Here is a 21,988-nt window from a genome sequence, read left to right on the forward strand (position 1 = left end):
ATGCCACTAAACTGCGGATTGCTAGTGACAAGAACAAAGCTTGTCAGCCCTCTGTGAATGGATTGATGATGTGCTTCTATGAAGTATGTCACTAGCCTTCTGCATGACAATGTGGACAGTTTTTACAAGGTTTAGGAACTTTGGTATGTATATAATAGCAAGTCCTCACAGGTACAGTGTGACTCCCTTTCCTTAGCCTCACATTACTACATATTCTGTACAAATTTGTTGCATCTGCCAGTTAGTTTCTCCCTGTGTTAACTATTGATATTTGCGGCTTTTTAAGTGCTGAGCCAGGAATTCAGGAACGAGTCCAGCTTTTTTTTTTTTTTTTATAGTCAATTGTAAAATACAATTACATTCTCTAACTAGAGATATAGAATTAGGTCTATTTCAAGCATTTGTAAATTGAAATGCAAATGTTTATCAACTTTCAAACATTAAGTTTCTATATAACCTTTTCTTCCTTAGCACTGCAGGGGTCCAAATGAGGGGGAGGGAACTTGCCTAAAAGTTCCCCCTTATAGTTGCTATTGCTCGACCATGTAGGATTCGGGTTTCATTTTGCCATTTTGTCTGGAATATGATGTCATTAAACCCCGCCCCTTCCATGCAAAGCACTCCATGTATGTAAATGTCCTGTGCATCACATAGAGAATCACCCACCAAAGAAACCTACAGATGTACTGCAGAAATCATTATGAAGTCCAGGGATGGGGGGAATATCTCCCCCATCCTGGCTTCAATAAACTCAGGAGCACTCTTATTTGACAAAGTTGAGTCCCCTCTTTTAAATGATGTGGTCCTTTAATGGTTATTAGCTGGTGATCACTAAACATCAACCTGCACTGCTGAAAAATTTGTAAAGCTAGGGTTGAGTGACTTCATCCATCCTGGCACTTAAGGGAGGGGAGTCCCCTCATTCAAAAATGTTGTCCTCCTTAGTCGTTATTGTCTGTGTCCACAATTACAATAACACCCTGTACTACAGAAAGCATTATGAAATCCAGAGATTGGGGGGCTGTAATAATCGGATCTCCTCAATCCTGGTGTCAGTAAACACAGGGATCCCTTCATTTGATGCAATAGGTTTATTTTTCAAAATGGTATCTTTTTGAGTTACCATATTACACATTTTTTTTTTCATTTCATTCAAGCACATAAAAATACATAAATAAATGTGTTCTCATTTTCAAGTGCATATTTTATTGTGAAAACCTATGGTGAATTAATGACAAAGACAGGACCGCAAAGTATTTCTTGCTAGTGGTAAAGAAAAAAATATATATTTATATATACTTTCCACATTTCATTTTAATTTTTCTTTCTAATATTAGTAAAAAATAGAAAAAAAGCACTTTCTTTGGCTATTTTGGGTATATTGGTTTTGTGGTGTTTTTGGAAAAATAAGCAAACTAAAGCAATTTTCTGGAAATTTATGTTATGTACGCACTGGCTGATATATTGGCCATTCAATTGAATCGCCAACATGTCATGGACGCGTCAGCGGGTGTGTACCAGTGATATGTCTGTGAATGATGTCGTTCACAAACACATTATGTCGGCTGTGCAGCACAGCCGATGGCTGATATATCTGCAGATATATTGGCACTTTGTGCTGTGTGTACGGGCGGTCAACTGACCCCCCATACGCTTGCTGCAGAGGCCGCCGATGATTGACATCACAACTGGGCGACCACATGTAAATGCCCGCCCAGTTGTGGCATCAGGCATGGCACATCGGGCTGACGATTGGTATGTGTATGCACTTACCAATTGTCAGTTAGGACGGCGGATCAAACGGATGGCCAATCTGTTGTCCAGCTTAAGTCTTCTGAGAAAATAAATAAACTGAGTATACCAATATTGGTGTTGGAATATGACCAGCCAAAATAGGCTCAGTCGTGAAGGGACCAACTATTTGATGGTGGCTGAAATTATGCATTCTCGTGTAATGGTGTGGGAAAAATATTTCTGTTTTTGCAGGAGAAATGGTGGCATTGAAGAAAGTGCGTTTGGATAATGAGAAAGAAGGTTTCCCTATCACAGCTATTAGGGAAATTAAGATCCTTCGTCAGCTCACTCACCAGAGCATTATTAACATGAAGGAAATAGTCACAGACAAAGAAGATGCTGTGGACTTCAAGAAAGATAAAGGTTTGGTCTCCTTTTGAATTTCTAAGATCAAAGCGTAAATGTACAATTGCATCTTGAATTGTTTCTTATTTAGCATTAGCAATGTGTCCTGTGGGAACGGAAAGCATATTGTGTGTACTTGCTGTTTGTAGCTCCAACCACATGTGACGACAATATAATTCGCTGTTCATTTATTTCTAGTAGAACATTTTGTAGTTATTAAATAAGTATTTTGTTAATAATGAGTAATTACAATACATGCCTTTTCACTGACCGCAGGAGCTTTTTACTTGGTGTTTGAATATATGGATCATGACTTGATGGGTCTACTGGAATCAGGGCTGGTGCACTTCAATGAACTTCACATAAGGTCTTTCATGAGGCAGCTTATGGAAGGCTTGGACTACTGTCACAAGAAAAACTTTTTGCACAGGGACATTAAGTGCTCAAATATTCTGCTAAATAACAGGTGAGCTTTGTGTGCATTTGTGTAAATGTACATACATTTTCCTTTTTAGAGAGATCCTAGCCCATTGAGTTTATTTAAAATGCAGTATTTAGTAGAATATACATTCTGGGCCTGACGCCATATGTGCTCCTGCATTGCATGCACACAACATAATGCATGTATTTGACTCTACATAGAGTTGTGCACTTCTTGTGGTGTGCCGTCCTCTATTTGTACACTGAATATACTACTAGTTATCATTAGTGTGCATGTGCACCAGCACTAGGTGCAAAACATACTCCTGAAATAATGGTGTAACTACACTTACATACAAAGCTGCATACACTGCAGATGCGTCCACATACCTTAGCTGAATCTTATGTATGAAAATGCCCATTTATGTCGCTTCAGTCAAGTTGAAACGCGCACAACTCTACATCATTTGTACTCATTCATGTTCAGTGCAAAAACATGGAAGATAAGCTCCGCAAGCATTTGCTTCAGAGCAAGTACTCCTCTGTGATGTCCTATGGTGTTTTCATAGACGCATAACCTACTTATGACCATGGTAAGAGATCTGCAAACACAGTATATATAGTTTGAGGAGACCATTTAGAATCACTATTGTACAATATAGGACTGTAAATTGTGGTGCTGTATGCCCTTTTTGAGATGGTGTTATAACAGGCGAGCATCCAATTGGATGTTGGTATGTAAATTGCATTGCTAGATAATGTGTTAATGGACATCATTTGAGAGTATAGCTAAACACTTGAAACAGCACCTCAGTGTATACTTGAAGAGTGACAACAGGACACCCTGTTACAAAAATGTGAAATACATTGAAATAAGGACAATATACAAAAAGAATTTGCTAACTTTTATGTGCTCCCCGTTCCCTGGTGCGTCTCCTGTATTTAGATGACGTTGACATTACAGAAAGTGCTGTCGTCTCTTCAAGTAAACCAAGTGCAGCTGAGTTTAACTGTATAACACATAGATGGCAATGGGATGAAGCTATTTGTTTAACAGTGAGTGCCCGATTATCTCCTGCTTCTGTATCTATATTCAAAATAATGGAACATTGTCACGTCCGCTAAAAGTCTCGATTGAGCGCTGAAAGAGGTCACTTTTCGGTTTTATATATATATATGAGCGAGAGAAGAAAAATCAATAGTAATCATTAGACCAAATCACTTAAATCAACAAGTAATGGATCTCTGTTCACCTGAAAATGTGCACTCAGCAGTGTAATCAGTGACAGAAAAGGAAAGAAGAACAAGAACCTTGTGGGAGAGACTATCCCTACAGTCATCTTTACCTGTAAGTAGCTCACACAAGGGGGGAGATGAAGATCCTGATTCAGAAGGAAGAGTTTCATGAACTTTATGCTTGGAATTATGTGTAACAAACCTACCTGAGCGCTTAATGATTATTATTGATCTTTTTTCTTTTTACCAATAATTAAGGCACATCTACTTTGATGCATTCATGGAAAATGGGTAGCAGCACACTCTTTAATATATTAAATCATATATATACAAATATCAATATATCATGTTTGATGCTTCAGATTTGAAGTTTTAAAGAACTAAAGTGTTTTTTTTTTCTGTGGTGGTGAGGTGTTCTGTAAGTATAATCTGTTTTCACCTCTATATATTTTATTTCCACAAGGGGGCAGATCAAGCTTGCGGATTTTGGACTTGCAAGGTTGTACAGCTCAGAAGAAAGGTAAGTTATCAGTAGCACCATCTTGTGGCTAGACTTGGCAATGTATTTGAGGATATCTTCATACCACACAACACATGTCGGTTTCTGTGATGGACATTTCATTTTTCGTGTGTGTACATAGTATACATGTACAGTTACTGGTTTTTGTATACATGTGTACCAGTTTAGTGCTGTTTTGGTCTGAAATGATTTACTTGAATATAAATGGTTGACAAGAACTTACTTGCTAATGTATTTTGGGGGGAAGCCAATGGACGAAATCCCTAACGCTGGCTTCCTGACTGTCTAATCCCGGCAAGGTACTAATGGCGGGCGTTGAAATCCCAACACCTGTCATTAGACCTACGCCGGGAGCGCGACACCCGGCATACCGATCGAAGGAGTGCCGGGCGCAGACAGCCTCGGGGGAGGGGGGGGGGGGGGTTAGGGTAGGGGCTCCCATGTTTAGGGTTAGGCACCACCTTGGGAGACTTAGGGTTAGGCTTCGGGGAAAGGGGATTAGGGTTAGGCACTCGGGGAGAGGTTAGGGTTAGGCACCCCTAAGGGAGGGTTAGTTGGGGGGGGGGGGGGGGGGGGGAAATTAGGTTAGTGATACTTACATAAAGGACGATCGGAATTTTCACCTCTGCCGGGCTGCCGCTGTCGGGATTAGAACAGCCGGCCATGCTGATTCCATTTTGGGGCGTGCTTCCAAATGTAGTGACTGGAGCTGTGCCCTGTTCATGGACAGCTGCTGACAGTCTGCTTCTGTACAATATACATACACATCTGGTACTGCTGAATTCCTAGTGATTTGGTTTTTTTTTTAGTTGAACTAAATAAAAATTATACAGTGTTCTCCACAGGATCCATTTCCAACGCTCCACCCAGCTTTTTTTTACATGCCATCCGACACTATCCTGCTCCGGCGGTCTGACAGGCAAAATCAGAGTTGAGCTGCTCTTCCGTTACCATGACAGGCACAGTGACCGAGATCTCTCCCCCATCTCTAGGAGGCAGGGCGCGATTTGGAAGACAGGAACATTGCAGAAAGGGTAGAGGGAGGAGTGCAGAAGGGCACTGTGGCTCAGCATGTATTGCTGGTTACCATATATCGTGTGTCCAGCCAGCAAGTGGGCATTATCTGCAACAGTCTTTAGAGATTATTTCATTTAAAATTGTTAATTTCGAGTATAAGGATTTAAACATTTTTCATTATTGTAAAGTATTACACTGCCTCCACCTGGGTACTTCTTAATGCCACCCAACTTTTTTCTGGGCAGAATTCTGGAAAGAGTGGAGAAATTGTCATGAATCCAAAAAAGAAAAAAAGTCTAAAAAAAAACATAGCAAATGGCCATACTGATGATATGTACTGTGGCATTTTAGTCTGATGCAAAAATTATCTAGTACAGTAATAATGAAGTTGGGTCAAACGTTGTCATCCCAATAAGAACACTGGTGTATGTATGTTACAGCTGCATTCACTTACTCCTATTTTCATTACAGGCTCCAGGGTACTGTTGGGGGAGAAATGGTCTAGTTCTAAATATTCAGTTTTTTCTTATTAACTAAATACGTTCCTTCTTGTATTTTTGTTGTTTAGTCGGCCTTATACAAATAAGGTCATTACATTATGGTATCGACCTCCAGAGTTACTACTTGGGGAGGAGCGCTATACACCAGCTATAGACGTATGGAGCTGTGGGTAAGTAGATCCATTGGGAGGCATGCAATTACTTATAATGTAAATGTATCATACTTTAGTAGTGATTTAATACCTACATGTAAATACATATGCTACCATTATAGGAGAAGGGGTGCTGTCTCTGCCTCAAAAATCCATTATTAGCATTAGTACTTCATTGTAAATCACCTATACGTTCCCATGATAACTATGCATTGACAATTGTGTAAAGTACTTAGAAGAAGTGAGAAACTTCACCAGCAGCACATATTGTCCTCCATATAAGAAAGCTGTACGAATTTTAGGTAAGCACGCATCCATGTATTAAATAGAGAACTAATGTGCTCTTTTTGTTCAAGTAAATTTAGTGGCATCAATCAGTAGTGTAGTAATGTTAAGATTTTTGCGTTTGTCTGGCAAACATAAACTATCGGTCAAAAGTTTTAGCACACCCCTATTTTTCATTGTTTTTACTGTAATTTACTTTACTGTCTCAATGTACTCTGACATTATAGCATAGAACACAAACAATTGTAGATAAAAAAACCCTGAATAATTTTAACAAAATTCAATCTACATTTCTGCGTCATCAAAGTAGCCACCTTTTGCAGATATAACTGCCGAACACACTTCTGTCATTCTTTCTACAATGGAAATCAGATATTGGACTTGAACGCAGATTTCCGATTATCCACAGGTAAAGGCATTTACGGGGCGGTACGGGGACGGACGGCGTCCTGGACGCAGTTTCCTGGCCTCGCCAGCCAGCCAGCTTGCTTAAGCTGAGGCTTCCACAGCTGGCTGGTGCCGTCCACTATTACAGCTGATGGTCACGATGGTTATCCCATCCTGCAAATGCAGCAGGGGGTGCCAGAGATCTCCTGCTGCATTTGCATATTTGCAAGTATGGAATTGCAAAGCTGCTTGTGTGCAGCTTTGCATTTCCGTCCTCTGCTGAATCAGCCCCATTGTTCAGGAAGTCTTTCCCAACACTGTTGTAGAAGTTCCCACAAATGTGTTGCACATGGAGGTTGGTTTGTTTTTACCCAAACCACCTCGAGAGGTTTAATTCTGGAGATTCTGCTGGTTATTCCAGGCCTGCTATCATATCCTTATGTCTATATGGCATTCTCTGTGTTTAAACACCTTAAAATACAAATGTTATTTTGCAACTAAAATGTAAGAATCACTCAATAGTATTGAACTTATGTCATATTTAAAATGTTATTGTCAGTTTATTTTATCTTTATCAAACGAAGTGAATGTGTATTTCTTGTTCCTGCAACCTTCTAACACTATTAAAGCAATTCATAGGGGTCAATCCTATTAGCCGTGATGATCTCGCCGGTGCGAGTCATCGCGGCAGTGGCTGCACTTTATGGCAGCCCGGATTCGCCGAATACTGCTCGCAGCCCCATAGGGCTCTGAGCAAAATTATGCAAATCCAGGTTCGGATCGGGTAGCGAAGGGAGCGAGCTGCGGTGCCGTTGCCGGTGTTTGAACACTTTTGCAACAGCACATCGAACCCTTCGCACCTAATAGGATTGACCCCATAATACTTAGTCTGTTGATATGATAATAGCAAGTAGTAATTGGTATGCCATTAATAGTAATAAGTATCACTATCAGAGCATATCATCAAGATGTCATATCTCATGTAAAAGGTGGTTCCGGCGCTTTCTTTGATCTAATAAAAGTCCTTTCTTTCTGGTGTTTTTTTTTTTTTTTAAATATGTGAAAGAAAGAAACCACATATAGTGTAAAACCGTAAAAATAGCTTCTTATTTGTCAGAGATACATGTGCACTCACCCTTCAGGAGAGAGTAATAGGCATTGGACTCAATTTTCACTGTGCTCCTACGGTGGTTGCAGAATGCAACGCTGATCTTTATAATAAGGTCGTCACTTCCTCCCACACGTCATTTATTGTAAATGGGGAAATAAATCCGACAAGCCTCCATGGTACAGATCAATTAACCCAATCCAAGATCATACACGTTGTTTAGTATACTCGCCTTGAATTGGATATCTTCTAAGCCTTGGCCATTCATTTTATCAACCCGGTGTCCGTCGGAGTATTAAGATGAATCATTTAAATCGGTCCAAAAATAATTTTGGATATGGACTTGTTTCTTTATAAGACAGTGGACTTTATTCTTCAATGAATATGACATTAACATTTTAACCTCTCTATATATTGTCTGCATTATGTCCCTTTTGACATTTTGACTGTCAACATATTGGGCTTGATTCAATTCAACGCGAATTGAATAGCGCCGGGAAGGAGCTTCCGGAGCTATTCATTCAGCATGCTTTTAAGCCCAAGGATTTCTTCTTGCACTTCTCCTGGGGTCTGAGCAGAAATCCAACAAAACTCCTGGTGCGATGCAGTTTTCTGCACTTAGCGCTGCAGAAACAGCATTGCACCGGGCAGTTTATTCAGAGAATGCCGGTTCTCGCGAATAAACACCATGTTTAGGGCATGAGAACGGCCATTCTCCCGACATAAGAGCGCGCTGAATTGAATAGCCCAGGGAGCTCCTTCCCGGTGCTATTCAATTTGCGTTGAATTGAATCGAGCCCATTGATTGTCGACATACAGTTTGTCAACATTTTAGTTGTTGTTATAATATGCCGATCAACATTACAGTGTCTATATTATGCAGAACAGCTCTAAGTTCCCTGTAAAAGGTCTTCTCAAATTTGACATTTTCCAGTTTTCGCTAACCTAAAAGTTTTTTGTTTTTTTTTTACCACTTACCTTGGTACCATTTCAGATTGTTCACTTGATTTAAATTGCTTACATTTCAATAAAAACTGGAAAAATCGGGTTGCTGTAAACCTTTTGACCAGTAGTGATGGAAATGAGCGGTGACCTGTTGGGAACAACGCAATTACTTATTTGATGCAGTTACAGGGATTTTGCACTATGTACTTGTATGGCAGCATAAGCAGATTGCATTATTTCAGGGGTGGCCAACCAGTCAGAGGTAAAGAGCCAAAAAATATCTGTGGTCAAGTTGAAGAGCCGATTGCATAAGCGCGCCGAAGGCGTGCGCGCAAAAATGGGGCGTGGCCTAGCTGTCACAAGGACACGCCCCATTTTTCCGCGCACGCCTTTGGTATGACATTCGCAGGAGCATGACCTTGTGTCACACACCCGTTGTTAGTCACACTGGCGGCGAGCCCAGCACATTGATAATACACAATTTACATAAAGTTCCCAATATAATTTTTTCACTGTTGAAGTGAAAGTAAAAGCCAGAGCAATATAGAAAACAATAAAATAGCCACGTTCACATAAAATACATTTAAAATACACATCCAAATAAAATACATATTGAAATCCAGAACCACATAAAATACACTGAGAGAGCTAGTGCCCATTATGCTGTGCCCCATATGCAGTATCTCCCTGTAGTTGTGGCCCATTAAGCAATGCCCCCAGTATTTGTGGCCCTTATGCAATACCCCCTGTAGCTGTGCCCATTAAGCAATGCCCCCAGTAGTTTGCCCCTCTCTGCAATGCCCCCTATAGTTGTGCCCATTAAGCAATGCCCCCAGTATTTGTGGCCCTTATGCAATACCCCCTGTAGCTGTGCCCATTATGCAATGTCCCCCAGTAGTTGTGCCACTTCTGCAATGCCCCCTGTAGCTGTGGCCATTAAGCAATGCCCCCATTAGTTGTGTTCCTTCTGCAATGCTCCCTGTGGATGTGCCCCCAGTACTAGCTCCCCCACACCCCTATGAAGAAACTCAAGAGCCGCATTTGGCTTGAGAGCTGCGGATTGGCCACCCCTGCATTATTTAATTAGTTCCTATGCAATAAATGGGAGGTTTGTAACAAGGATAGGATTTTATTTGATTTACAAACATCAACCTTGCAGTACAAACAAATTCTATAACCAAACTTACGGTTTTATTTTATTTATTTTTAGATGTATTCTTGGTGAGCTGTTTACAAAGAAACCTATCTTCCAAGCAAATCAAGAATTGGCACAACTTGAACTAATAAGGTGAGGCTATGTCTGTCTTATATTCATATTGCAGAATAGCTCCTTGCCAGTGTAGTAGGAATGTAAACTTGTGGTCTGCCAATGTGTGTACTTTTGTCCTCATTGATTGCCAGCATTGTCAGTACAGTATTACATATGTATTTGATGTATTCCGCAGAGTTCAGTACATTTATCACATGGAGAGTGATCAGTTATCTCTGTAGTGACATAAATTAGGCTGTAAAGTTCATAAGAGCTAAAGGCACATTATGCAATATGTATTAAGAAGTGACAAACCTGTTCAAAGCGGCCAACCTGTTCTTATTACCCAAGGTCTGAAGTTGTGTAAGTACAGTAATACAAGACACTAGTATGAGTACACTTTATAAATCGGTGGCATATATAGACAGCTTCTTACAACAATTTAGAAGACCTTTATAAACAAAGCTGACTCATATTGTCAGTCAGCCATTAGTGGACAGAAGATAGCTAAATTATTATCATCATTTATTTAATGGTGCCACAAGTGTTCCGCAGTGCCTTACAAAGTACATAAACAAATAAGTTGAGCAGTGAATTACAGTACAGTATAATACTGGACAAGGAACATGATTAATATAGATTGCTACATTAGCGACCATAACACCCATATAAGCAACAGAGCAAAGCAGCCAAGTATTTTGTGCCCTAGTGGGGAGTAATAAGTAGATTAAAGTAGAGAAGGAGAAGCATAAGAGGGTAGAGGGCTCTGCTTGTAAGCGCTTACATTCTAAAGGGGAGGGGCAGACAAACAGGTGTGACACAGGTGTGGTAGACAGGGAGGAAGGAGTATGTAGCAGCAAGTTAAGATGAGAGCTGGAAAGCATTGATGAAGTAGTGGATCTTGAGAGCCTGTTTGAAGGATTGTAGAGAGGTGGAGAGTCTGATGGGAAGAGGGAGAGCGTTCCAAAGGTGGGGAGCAGTGCTGGCAATCTTGGAGGTGGGAGTGAGGGGAAGTAATCAATTGGCATGAGAGGCGGCGTGCATTTGTTGAACGAAGAGGGTGGACAGGAGAGTGAAGGGAGATGAGGTCCGAGATGTAAATGGGAGAGGAATGGGTGAGGGCTTCGTAAGTGAGTGTGAGAACCTTGAATTGGGTTCTGAAAAGGGAAGGGGAGGCAGATGTAGAGCATTTGGAGAGGAAGATGAGCCGAGCAGCAGCATTGAGGACAGACTGGAGAGGGGAGAGAAGGGAGTTGGGGAGGCCAGATAGGAGGAGGTTACAGTAGTCCAATCTGGAGATGACCAATGAGTGTATGAGGGTTTTAGTGGTATCCTTGGTGAGAAAGGGTCTATTCTTGGAAATATTTTTAAGATGAAAACACCAGGACTGCGAGAGATTCTGGATATGTGGTTTGAAGGAAAGGAAGGAGTCCATGAGAACTCCAAAGATTGTCACCATGTGGATGCCAAGTCCTCAGAGGCCATTCTAATACTCGGGGGCGTATTTTTACTAGTTACTAGAGGGAAGGTAATCAAATGTTTCTGTTCTAATGTAACAGGCTCTGATATAGGTCCCAGCTTATTTGTATGTTTTTTTTTTTGTTTATTCTTAATTCAAGTCTGCCTGTTCAAGTCCAGTTGCATGTGCATTGATCTAGTTTTTATCTCTTTGCTTCTCTCCATAAGCCGCATGTGTGGAAGTCCTTGCCCTGCTGTATGGCCAGACGTAATAAAGTTACCATATTTTAACACCATGAAACCAAAGAAGCAATATCGGCGAAAAATCCGAGAAGAGTTTGCTTTGTAAGAATCCATTCTGTCATTTACAGTACATGTGCAGCGCAGAAAATGATGAATAAATTCTTCTCCACCGATAAGGTTTTATACAGTCATTTAGAGAATGACGCAGGTGTGAGGGGTCTGTATTCTGACAGGCTAAATGTCGGTAATCCTCTGTGACAAAATTACAGAAAAAACAATGGGCTTAGATAGTGGGCACGTTTCTATAACCGAATATTAAAAAGTTAGTTTTCAAGCAGTTTTTGTTTGTTCAAATGAACATATCAAAATATTATTTATACAATGTAGTACTGCAAAATTATTTTCTGAACTGTATCAGAAATCCTTCGTATAATGCTGCATATATTTTCTATCTATCGACTTGTAAAATGGTTTAATGGAAAGGTATCATATCAGAAACAAATTTAATTATTGTAGTGTTTTTCTTATTTACCTATACACAATAATACACCCTGAAGATATCTTGGCATGAACTGTTCATGTGCTCATGAGTTTGTCCAACCCAAGCAACCTCCGTCAGCCCCCATATCACATTCTGCGTATGAAGGCTAGTGGAAATGGTCCCTCAGATAAAGTACATAGGCAGCATTGATGGAGCAAAGCTGGTGTATTTTGTTTAACAAGAGCTTGACAACAAAGGAAGACATTTGACCTATTGCTTTGCTTGGTCCTGGGTGGGCTCAACAGCCTAATTGATAATGAACTGTGGGGAATGAGTGTACAGTAGTTACTATGTAAGTCTAGCATCTGTTTGATTGAATATTTGTGTAACTTGAGGCAAATTAGTTAGAAGCACCAGGCAACAAGTGAGGGACAGAACTACTGATAGGCAGATTTCTCACCCAGCATGACAATTCTCTTACTGGTAAAACTGAATTATCCAGTATATTTAGTCAACCTAAAAAGAACCCCTATTTTTACATGAAACCAGTGGTATCACTAGGGGAGTGCGGCCCGCACTGTATGTCACCCTCCAAGGGGGTGGCACCAAAATGCCAGCTCCTCCTCAGTGACCGGGAGCCAGGTGCTGTAGTGTGATTTAATGTGCAGCATGTTCACAGAGGAGGAGCTGGCATTGCAGGGAGAGACTCTGGGGCAGGCCAGCATTCCCGGGAGTGCTGGCCATGCCCCCTTTTCGGGAGCACATGCCTCCAGCGCACAGAGGGAGTCACTGACCTTAGTGCTGCCACTGCATGAAACACCTGTAAATCTGTATACTTGCTTTTGGCCAATCATTCTCATCCTCCATTTCAGGTTAAAACCATTACCGAGGAGAGAGATCAGCTCTCACGTATTAAATTAGCTGACACTGTACTTTGAAAAAGCTGTGTCAGGAGGTAAAAGGCACAAATTAATGTATACAGTAGTTATTAAAATAGCTTTTTTTTTTTTTTTTTTTATTAAGGTAATACTTTGTGTAATCAATGTAGCAAAACCGGAAGCACTCTTTCTTATGCATTAATTGACTTTTGTTTAATAAGCAAAATATTAACCTGACAATGTAGTGTTTGTGATTAAATCAGTTAATACAAAATACTCATTAATTTCAGCATACCCACAGCAGCATTAGATCTATTTGATCACATGTTAGCACTGGATCCTAGCAAACGCTGTACTGCTGAACAGGCCCTGCAGTGCGAGTTTCTCCGTGATGTGGACCCATCCAAAATGGCACCACCTGAGTACGTAATGTTTGTTTCTTATTCTGTGGATAGCATGTTTTTGGTGGATAATTAACTATTTTACTATTCTAATTGTTACGATTTGATTTTTTTTTCTCATTTATTTCACATATATATTTAGATTTAATTGTTATAATTTCCTGGTGCAATATGCTGTTTGAAGACCAATACAAAAGATGCACATTATCCAAATTTGTTTAATGTGGTTGTAGCTATATGTTTTTACTGAGCAGTGGTGTTCCCCTTCTTCTAGCCTTCCTCTTTGGCAAGACTGTCATGAATTATGGAGTAAGAAACGTAGAAGGCAAAAACAAATGGGGATGATTGATGACGCAACAGCACCAAAGGTACCAAGGAAAGATTTGTCTGCAGGCCTGGATGACAGCAGAAGTAATACACCCCAGGGCATGCAGACCTCTTCTCAGAAGACTCAGGGATTTCCTGGTGTTGGAATAGGTAGGTGTCTCAAGACTTGACTTGCTGCAAACATGAAAATAGATATATGCTCAACCCAACACAGTGAAAAGCAAAGAGTGTAAACAAAAATGTAAAATGGGATTTCCATGTTAGGCTGCAGTAGGTTACTTCTCCACCCTGCCTTTTCTTAGTAACATGTTATCCTTATATGACTTTTGCAAGCAGTTTATTTAATAATTACACTTTTCTTTTTTTTTTCTTTTTACCTAAGGTCACTCAAGTTCTGGACAGCAGCTGAATCAGAGTCAAATGGCCATTTTGCTGAATTTGCTGCAGTCTCAGACCAATGTCAGCATGGCACAGTTTGCCCAAATTATGGACGTCAAGATGAACTCTGAGACTCCGCAACAACTGACTAATGTCAATCTTCCAGCTGGTATTCTAGCACCAGCTGATAAACCACCAGAACCTAAGGAGGAGCCTCCACTTTTACCTGCAGCACTGGGTCTTGAGCCACCTTCCTTGCCATCATTATCTTTACTTAAAGCTAAAGCGGATGGAGCTCCAGCCACTATTCCGAACACTTTTGCAGGTTTATTGTCTCAGTTGTTAAAAGATCAGGAACCAAAGCAAAGCACTGAGGCAGTGCAAATGACTCCTGAAGAGAAGATAAAAGAAGAGATACTGAAGCCCAAGAGACCTCCAAGTCCTGCACCCATTGGTATGCACTTATTCTCTTAAATTTCTCAATCTGTACACCAGGGGTAGGCAACGCATTTCTCTTTGGGTGCCAGACACACAACATTACAAGTCAAACATTTCCAGCCCCTGCCATTACAGTATATAAAAACATTTACAAAAGTTATTGATGGACACTAAAATGTTGGTGGCTTTCCCGGTCCTTTCTTCCTTTTAAGCTACTTTGCTCATGTTGTAATAATAATTTGTATTCTGGAGATGAAGATATTTTGTACTGTTATTGAATGTGATCAGGGCTAACTGTAGCAGACTCCACTCACCAGGGTTCTCTTGTTTGGAAAGGGACTAGCACACTGAAAAGGTCTCCTCTGTGAGCGAAGGAGGGGGAACAGGAGTAGTAGCAGGGGAATGGACCCTGCTGGTTTCCCAATAGAGTGCCTGCTATACAGTCTCATCTTTCCAATATTCATGCCCACCTTGGGTAAGGAATGATGATAGTTTAAAACCATTAGCAAATGGAAAATATAGTCGTTATATATATAGACATTTTGACCGTATTTTGCTAGTAACATCCAGTAAAAATGTGGACGTACAGTAGGTTTTTCTGCAATTAATTAATTAAAAATTCTCTGTTTGCATTACTTAACCTCTAGTAACAATGGCCTTTTTACCCTTATTTGATATGGTGGCTTTGACTGTCATGGGTTAAATTTTTATTATGATGACCTTATTTTTATCAAGTTGTAGTATGATTAACTTTTGAATTTTGACTCTACCCAAATTTAGTTTTGCTGATAAATTGTTACATCTTGAAAACATCAGGACAAAATGTTTTATTATAGTGGTCATGTTTTATGCATTTGAACAGATGTTAATGATATTATGTTTTGGGTTTTTTTTGTTTGCTTTTAGATGAAAATGACCTTGAGGACCACCATGATCCACATATCAAAGACCTATTACCTGAACAAAAACTTCCCTTCATATTGCCTCCAGATCAAAGGCCTCCTGAACCACCAGAACCACCTCCAGTGTGTGAGGAGGACCTTGATTACCGGACAGAGAGACCACTGATACAAAACACCGGCATGTCTGCTTGTGACCCTCATGCAGGAGTAAAAGCATCCCTCTTACAGGTTATTACTCCACACCAGCCTCAGGAAGAGGACACAGGTGATACAGAATACACTGGGGGTGCATCTTTTGTCAAAGCACCAGACTGCACTGAAAATTTTGGGCAATCTTTTCTCCCAACCAGCTATTGTAGTGACAGGGCCAGTACTATGTCTACTGCCGTTTTGGAGAGACGCCCTGAAAGTCAGCCCATTGATAACTACAGTGCTTCTTCATCTCAGATTGGTAATCGGCTCCCAGCACATTCTGCTTTTCCAGAGCCCTTTTGTAATTCTGCCACCACTTACAGGGACAGCTACCTCAGTGCTAGTTCCATGTTATTCAGTGGGGACAAAGACCACAGATTTCAATATAGTCCCAGCCCTACGGTTCTTCTGGGAAACCATAATCTCCCTGCGGGATTGGACAGTCATATTATGCCAACAAAAATGCATAACTTTAGCTACAGCACTAATATACCAGAGCACCCTGGTCTACCTGCTATAATGCACAGACCTCCATGGGCCTCTCCTCACCAGGGACCTGCCTTTTCTCAAGAACACGGAGGACATATGGGCACGTATGTCAGAGGTCGTGGGAGGGGCTTACCATTCTAATTTTTATTTCCCTCAGGCAAATATTTCTATCCGAAATGACTTTACTTTTCAGCAAAGCTGCATTTTACAGCAGCCATATAATAGACTTGAGAATGGATTTGACAACAGCTTTATTTTTATGTAAAACAAAATGGTCTTGCAATACAAATTAAACTGAGTGAAGGGAGATTGTAAACTGCAATTCATTCTATGTTTGAGAACGAAGTGACTAATTTACACATTGACAAATAATAATGACAAAAAAAAAATAATCTTTATTTTGTACTTTACCATTTTTAAGTTGGATATTCATTATAAGGGCATCATCTGTAGGTTTTCCCCTTAGCACTTGCAGGAATTTTGAAGAGCATGGCACACTTGTGCTTATTTTTTGTACATTTGGACCAATGTTTGGTAATGACAAGGCAGTGCTTTAATTCCTTGGTATTTCTTTATTTGTATAAAAACTACCTTTAGTCAAAGGTCACTGATGGTTCTATCACTGCTTTCTGTTTCATTGTGGAACTTGTGCTCATCTCAGACAAAAAAAACAAAACACAAACACACACAACCTTTTCCTTATCATGCAAATGTTTGATCAACTTTTTTTTTTTTTCAAGCTTAAAGAAATAAATGTTGATTAAACTGCTTATAATTTTGATGTCTGATTTGATTTTTAATATATACTAACTTATGCTAACAGCAGTGACCCCAGCATTGCCTGGTGCAAAATTGCTACCACTATGTCTAGTCCTGTAATAGTTGTGCTTATTGTAATCCTCTAAATCTAGATGGGCCATGTAAATCTAACACCTGTGGCTTACACATTCCTTATGGCCACATTGCAACCTCGCACATTTCTATTTTGTTCATTAACTGTAGGGCGGCTTTTGCATTTTACATCTTGTGTCTGGTGTTAAATGATTGAACTGGAAATTATAATGAATATTATAGTTGCATGTCAGCCAGCCTGATTTTTTTTTTTTTTTTATTACAGTATGATGAGTCTAGTACTGCTTTTCCAACTTGATTTATGCATTGAATAGGCAGATTTAAAGTGTTATATAACCATAGTTAACAAGCATTCTAAAGATGAGCATTGTGGGACACCCAGACCCATCTAAACAATTATTTAAAGGTACGTGCCCTGCCCAGTTTTACCCCAAATTATATTAACGTTGCAAACTATGGTGTATCTGTGCAAGTATGGAAGAATGTATTACTGAGTTTGTGCAAGTGGTAATCTTTTATTTCTTTTATTATTATTTAAACTAAAAAGATAGCCATTCCTTTGTATTGAGCTTAGTTTATGTAAGCAAATATGTTTAAAGAACGCAGATACCGGGATCTAATTAATGAGCATGATGGTGCATGTGTGTGCAAAGTGATAGCGTTATTAAGTCTTGCAGGTCACAAATCTGTTTTACGTTATTTCCAAGCTGTAGGTCAGACAGTTACATTATTCTGACTTACTTTTCCTGGGGAGGGAGGTGGACAACACCTTTTTTTTTTTTTTTTTTTTTTTTTTTTTTTTTTTTAAATGGCCACTGAACCTAAAATACAAGAGCTCATAATAAAATGTACAAAATAATACTTAAATATCTCCAAAACGTCCTCATATGTCGGCACAACATGAGATTGTTTTCTGCAATGATGCCAACCTAGAGGGAACAATGTAATGCCTAGGTCCTTTTCTCATTGGACAATAAAAGGTTTTGTGGCTGGTTGAGAATAGAATGAATGGCAGAAACCACACCTGTGTGCATTGGCAATCATTCACAAATCCAAGATTTTCTGAAATAAATGGACAATGTGCATCCTCAGCCTTTCTGGCAGAGGTGTCATAAGTTATAGAGCAATATCAGACTCTGGTAATTTTGTGAATATTAAAAAATAGTTGACTTTTATTAAGCCTGTGTCCATTCCATTACCCTGTCTAGCTAAAGTCAGGTCTAGGGGAGGGATGGGCGGGGGGGACATATAGAGGATGATGCAGAGTTGCATGTAAGTCAGTTTTTTATATGGATCTCACATGTTGTCACATTGCATTTGCTCCAGAGCGGAGTTGTACTGAACTGCGCTGTGTCTTCACTTGTTGGGTGGAAGGGTGGTAGCGGTGCATTCGTGCAGAGAGATGCCTTTTGCAGACAGACCTTTTGCATGACGTTTAGGGCAAGTGATGACTCTATGAGGCAAATCATATGATTGGGGGGGCATAGATGTGTGCAACTCTGCATGCAAGTTAATATTTCTATTTTTCCGTGTGCCCAATTTAATCTAATAGGAGACTTGTTGTAGCCTAAGTGAATAAAGGCTCATTGAACCCACCAGTTTACCCTGTTAGGAGAAAGTGTTGGGCCTAGAAAAGCTGTGATGAGGGGACGGAGACATGCCTCATTTAGGCAAACATTTGTGGGAAAGCAGTATACATAATCCATTTAGGAATATTGTGTATGAGAATGCAAATCCTATTTTGTATTCTCTTCACATATCCAATAAGTGTCAGTTTAGTGTCCCCAGGTGGGTTCTATCTAATGCTGGGTACACACTTAAGCAACCCAGTGGCTGATCGACTGCTCCCATAAAGCAAGTGATCGATTTGGTAGGCATATACATATACCAATAGGCCATTTGATATGTCTGGCAAGATCCTCAAATACGGGAAATGCCTGCTCTGTTGTGATGTCAGCGACTGCAGTTTCTGCGTCCAGTGTGCGGGTCTGTCTGTGAATCTGCTGTGCTGCATGGCTGACAAAATATATCTGTGGACGACGTCGTTCATGGGTATATTATGTGTACACTTAACGGTATATCGTTGGTCGGCTGTACAAGCGATTTATAGCATAGTGTGTCCCGCATTAGACTGAGTGTATAACCATTTTATAGTTTCTGGAACATATTAGCAGTTAATATAAATTTATTGAGCTTTCTGACCATCAAAAGTAAAGAAAGGGAATGGTCTTACCAAGTGCCTAAATAGTTATAGATTACACATTACCCGCAACCTTCCCTTAGTGAAAGTTTGGTGATAGTATGAAAGGGCAGGAATTACGGAACAATGCAATAACTACTTACAACGTACAGACATTGGATTAAAAAGTAGACTTTTTTTTAGAAACCCATTAGCTGTTGTCCCAGGCACTGCATTTATTTTTTTTATTTTTACTCTCTCTCTCCTGTTCTTTCATTTGGTTTTGGACTCAGATTTTATGAATACTGTTTAATCTTATTTTTTGTTGCCAGGATTGGAACTTTCCATGTTTTTACTATATATTGGTAAGGTGTGGTGACATCTTAAGATCCAGTCTTGGCAGCCTTTTGGCATATGTCCCATGGTACTATTTGCTATATCTATTTCACAATGTAATCGATAATGAAAATAGATGTATCTTTAGAATAAAGGCCAGGACCCATAGCAAAATTAACAATAATTACAATGGGGCCAAATTCCTACCAACACTGGCAGTAAAGGGCAGGCGAGGGCAAAAGGAAAAACAGCGTTCACATGCTGCTCTCCTGTCCGGTGTAACTGACCATCTTCGATCTTCACAGAAACAATCGACGCTGAAGATGGCTATTAAGTGGTAATTCTTGCGCACAAGCTTGCCTCAGTATCCACGGTTTAACTTTTATGCTAGTTTTCATGCTTTTAGGTAGCTTTCAGAATGTAATAAAATGCTTCTCTGCAAAATGAATGTGCAGCCATGGGGCACTTGTAATGCCACTGACAAATATTATGTTGTCTATTGTTGTGCAAATTATCAGTGCATAATCAAATCCCCCATACTTCTACTTTGTGGTGTTTTCAATATCTACTTATTTTACATGGAAAAACAAACCAATACATAATTGCATAAAAAAACAACAACTCCTTTTACACTTATCCTACACCTATAAATCATACAATAACATTGTAATGTCCAACATGTCAAAAATAAATATTTCATTTCAAGTGTATATTCCATTTTTTATCTTGAATAAGCAAACCATACATTCTAAAACTACTGAAGGTGCACAAAGTAATAGAATTAGAATTTCTGGTATTCAGACTTGGCAAACATTAAAAATAAAAACACTGTTGAGCTATCAGTTTTGGTGTATACCTAAAAACCCCATATTTGATTCGGTGAAGCTTTTAAAGAAGCTTATTCAGCACAATAACTTCACCACACTGCTGCCCCTTCCATTATGACGATAGTTTGTTGAGCTGTTCCGTCACTTGCACAAGGAGGGAGTGAAATAAAAATATATTCAATTAATTGGCACTTTTTTCCTGTCTTCATATTAATTTAACCAATTGTTGTAAATGTATCCTAAAGCTCTGCATTTAATAAATATAACCTATCCAACACTTCATTTAACCATATGATAGTAGGCTTATGCAGTATGAGTGCTTTACTTAAAATGAGTGTCCTCACACTTTGTATCCATGGTCATCTGTTCAATAAGAAAGCTTGTGTGTACTGTCAGCATGTTCTGCATAGGGTTTAAATAACACCATTTGAAGTTCTAGAACCGCTGAACCAACAGTGCATCAAAATTACCCATGTGTACAGGCAGATTTGTCCTCATACACTATTGCTGCAGTCGTGTCAAACAGCCTATATTGGCACACCAGGTCCGCATGGACTTGGCTTTCGCCGACCGTATTTTCTGCACAAATGTGCATCACAATGCAACCACACCACTTCACAAGACTGCCCTGATTAATTTGATATGTGACACTTGTGTAAGTGTGAGCAACTGAATCTGTATATAAAGTGCTATGATGCAGCGGCCGCAGCTTTTTGTCACGCCAAGTTACAATGTGTTTCATATTCCGAGAGTGTCACACAGATATCAAAGTGTCACATATCAAGTAAATCAATGCAGTGTTGTGAAGCGGTTTTGCTACATCGTTGACACATATTTGCACGAAAAATGTGTGGGAACTTTTCTTACTGTATCCATCATGACTAAGAAGAGAGTATGGCACCAATGTGGGCAAAAGTTTTCTCATTAAATAGGTGAAAAGAATCGCAATTCATGTTATTAGTATGTAAAGCCTGAAATCAAGACTGAACTTGTCCAATCTTTTTCCACCTTTAATAAAAATCAAACCGTAAAAACAAAACTATTTTTACGAAACAAAAAAAATTAAATATATAAAATTCCCTGGTTGCATAAGTGTGCACACCACTAAACTCACACTTTGTGGTAGCACATTTTTCTCTTATTATAGAGGTGAGTCTTTGAATAAATATCTGTCGACTTTGCAGACGTGGACTTGAACTTTTATTTTCAGGTAGAAGTGGAATAAAATTGTAAAGTCCATAAAACTGAGCGGTGGATCTACTGCACACAGCTCAGTGTGATTGAGGTCTGGGCTATTCCAAGTGTCACCTTCATTTTCTGGTGGCATTCTTGAATAGGCATGGTCTGGATGTGTGCTTTCTTATTTTTCTTTTTTTAGTGCAAGGTGGAATTTCTTTTCAGCTATCAGAGGCTAGCAAGTTTTGGTATGGATGTACTCACCTGTACATGATTTGAAGAAATCCACAAAACCAGACCTGCCGGAGGTACTTGAGGACTGGAGCTGAGAACTCCTGTTTTATACCCATCTCCTGAGTGGTGGTTTTCATCAATAAAATCCTGTAGTGTTATGAAAGCTCTCCTTGGGGACAATGGTTAGCGTACTAGGTTAAAGCCAAGAAAACTGCAAGCAAATCTTGCAGCTGATTTTA

At 39.7% G+C, this 21,988-nt stretch overlaps 1 protein-coding gene across 1 annotated transcript in view; it reads left to right on the forward strand.

Moving 5' to 3' along the window:
• The window catches only part of CDK13 (cyclin dependent kinase 13), a 61,927-nt gene extending 44,120 nt beyond the window's left edge, over nt 1-17,807 (forward strand). The window contains exons 6-15 of the mRNA XM_088476044.1: nt 1,987-2,157; nt 2,416-2,605; nt 4,259-4,315; nt 5,901-6,002; nt 9,920-9,997; nt 11,645-11,761; nt 13,309-13,440; nt 13,694-13,896; nt 14,129-14,578; nt 15,469-17,807. Of these exons, the coding sequence (XP_088332170.1) occupies nt 1,987-2,157; nt 2,416-2,605; nt 4,259-4,315; nt 5,901-6,002; nt 9,920-9,997; nt 11,645-11,761; nt 13,309-13,440; nt 13,694-13,896; nt 14,129-14,578; nt 15,469-16,286 (2,318 nt within the window). The 3' untranslated portion in view covers nt 16,287-17,807. The remainder of the gene's footprint in view (nt 1-1,986; nt 2,158-2,415; nt 2,606-4,258; nt 4,316-5,900; nt 6,003-9,919; nt 9,998-11,644; nt 11,762-13,308; nt 13,441-13,693; nt 13,897-14,128; nt 14,579-15,468) is intronic.
• The last annotated feature ends 4,181 nt before the right edge of the window (nt 17,808-21,988 follow it).

Source organism: Taudactylus pleione, unplaced genomic scaffold (genome assembly GCF_031769625.1).
Source record: "Taudactylus pleione unplaced genomic scaffold, aTauple2 ptg000181l, whole genome shotgun sequence".
NCBI classification, from domain to species: domain Eukaryota; kingdom Metazoa; phylum Chordata; class Amphibia; order Anura; family Myobatrachidae; genus Taudactylus; species Taudactylus pleione.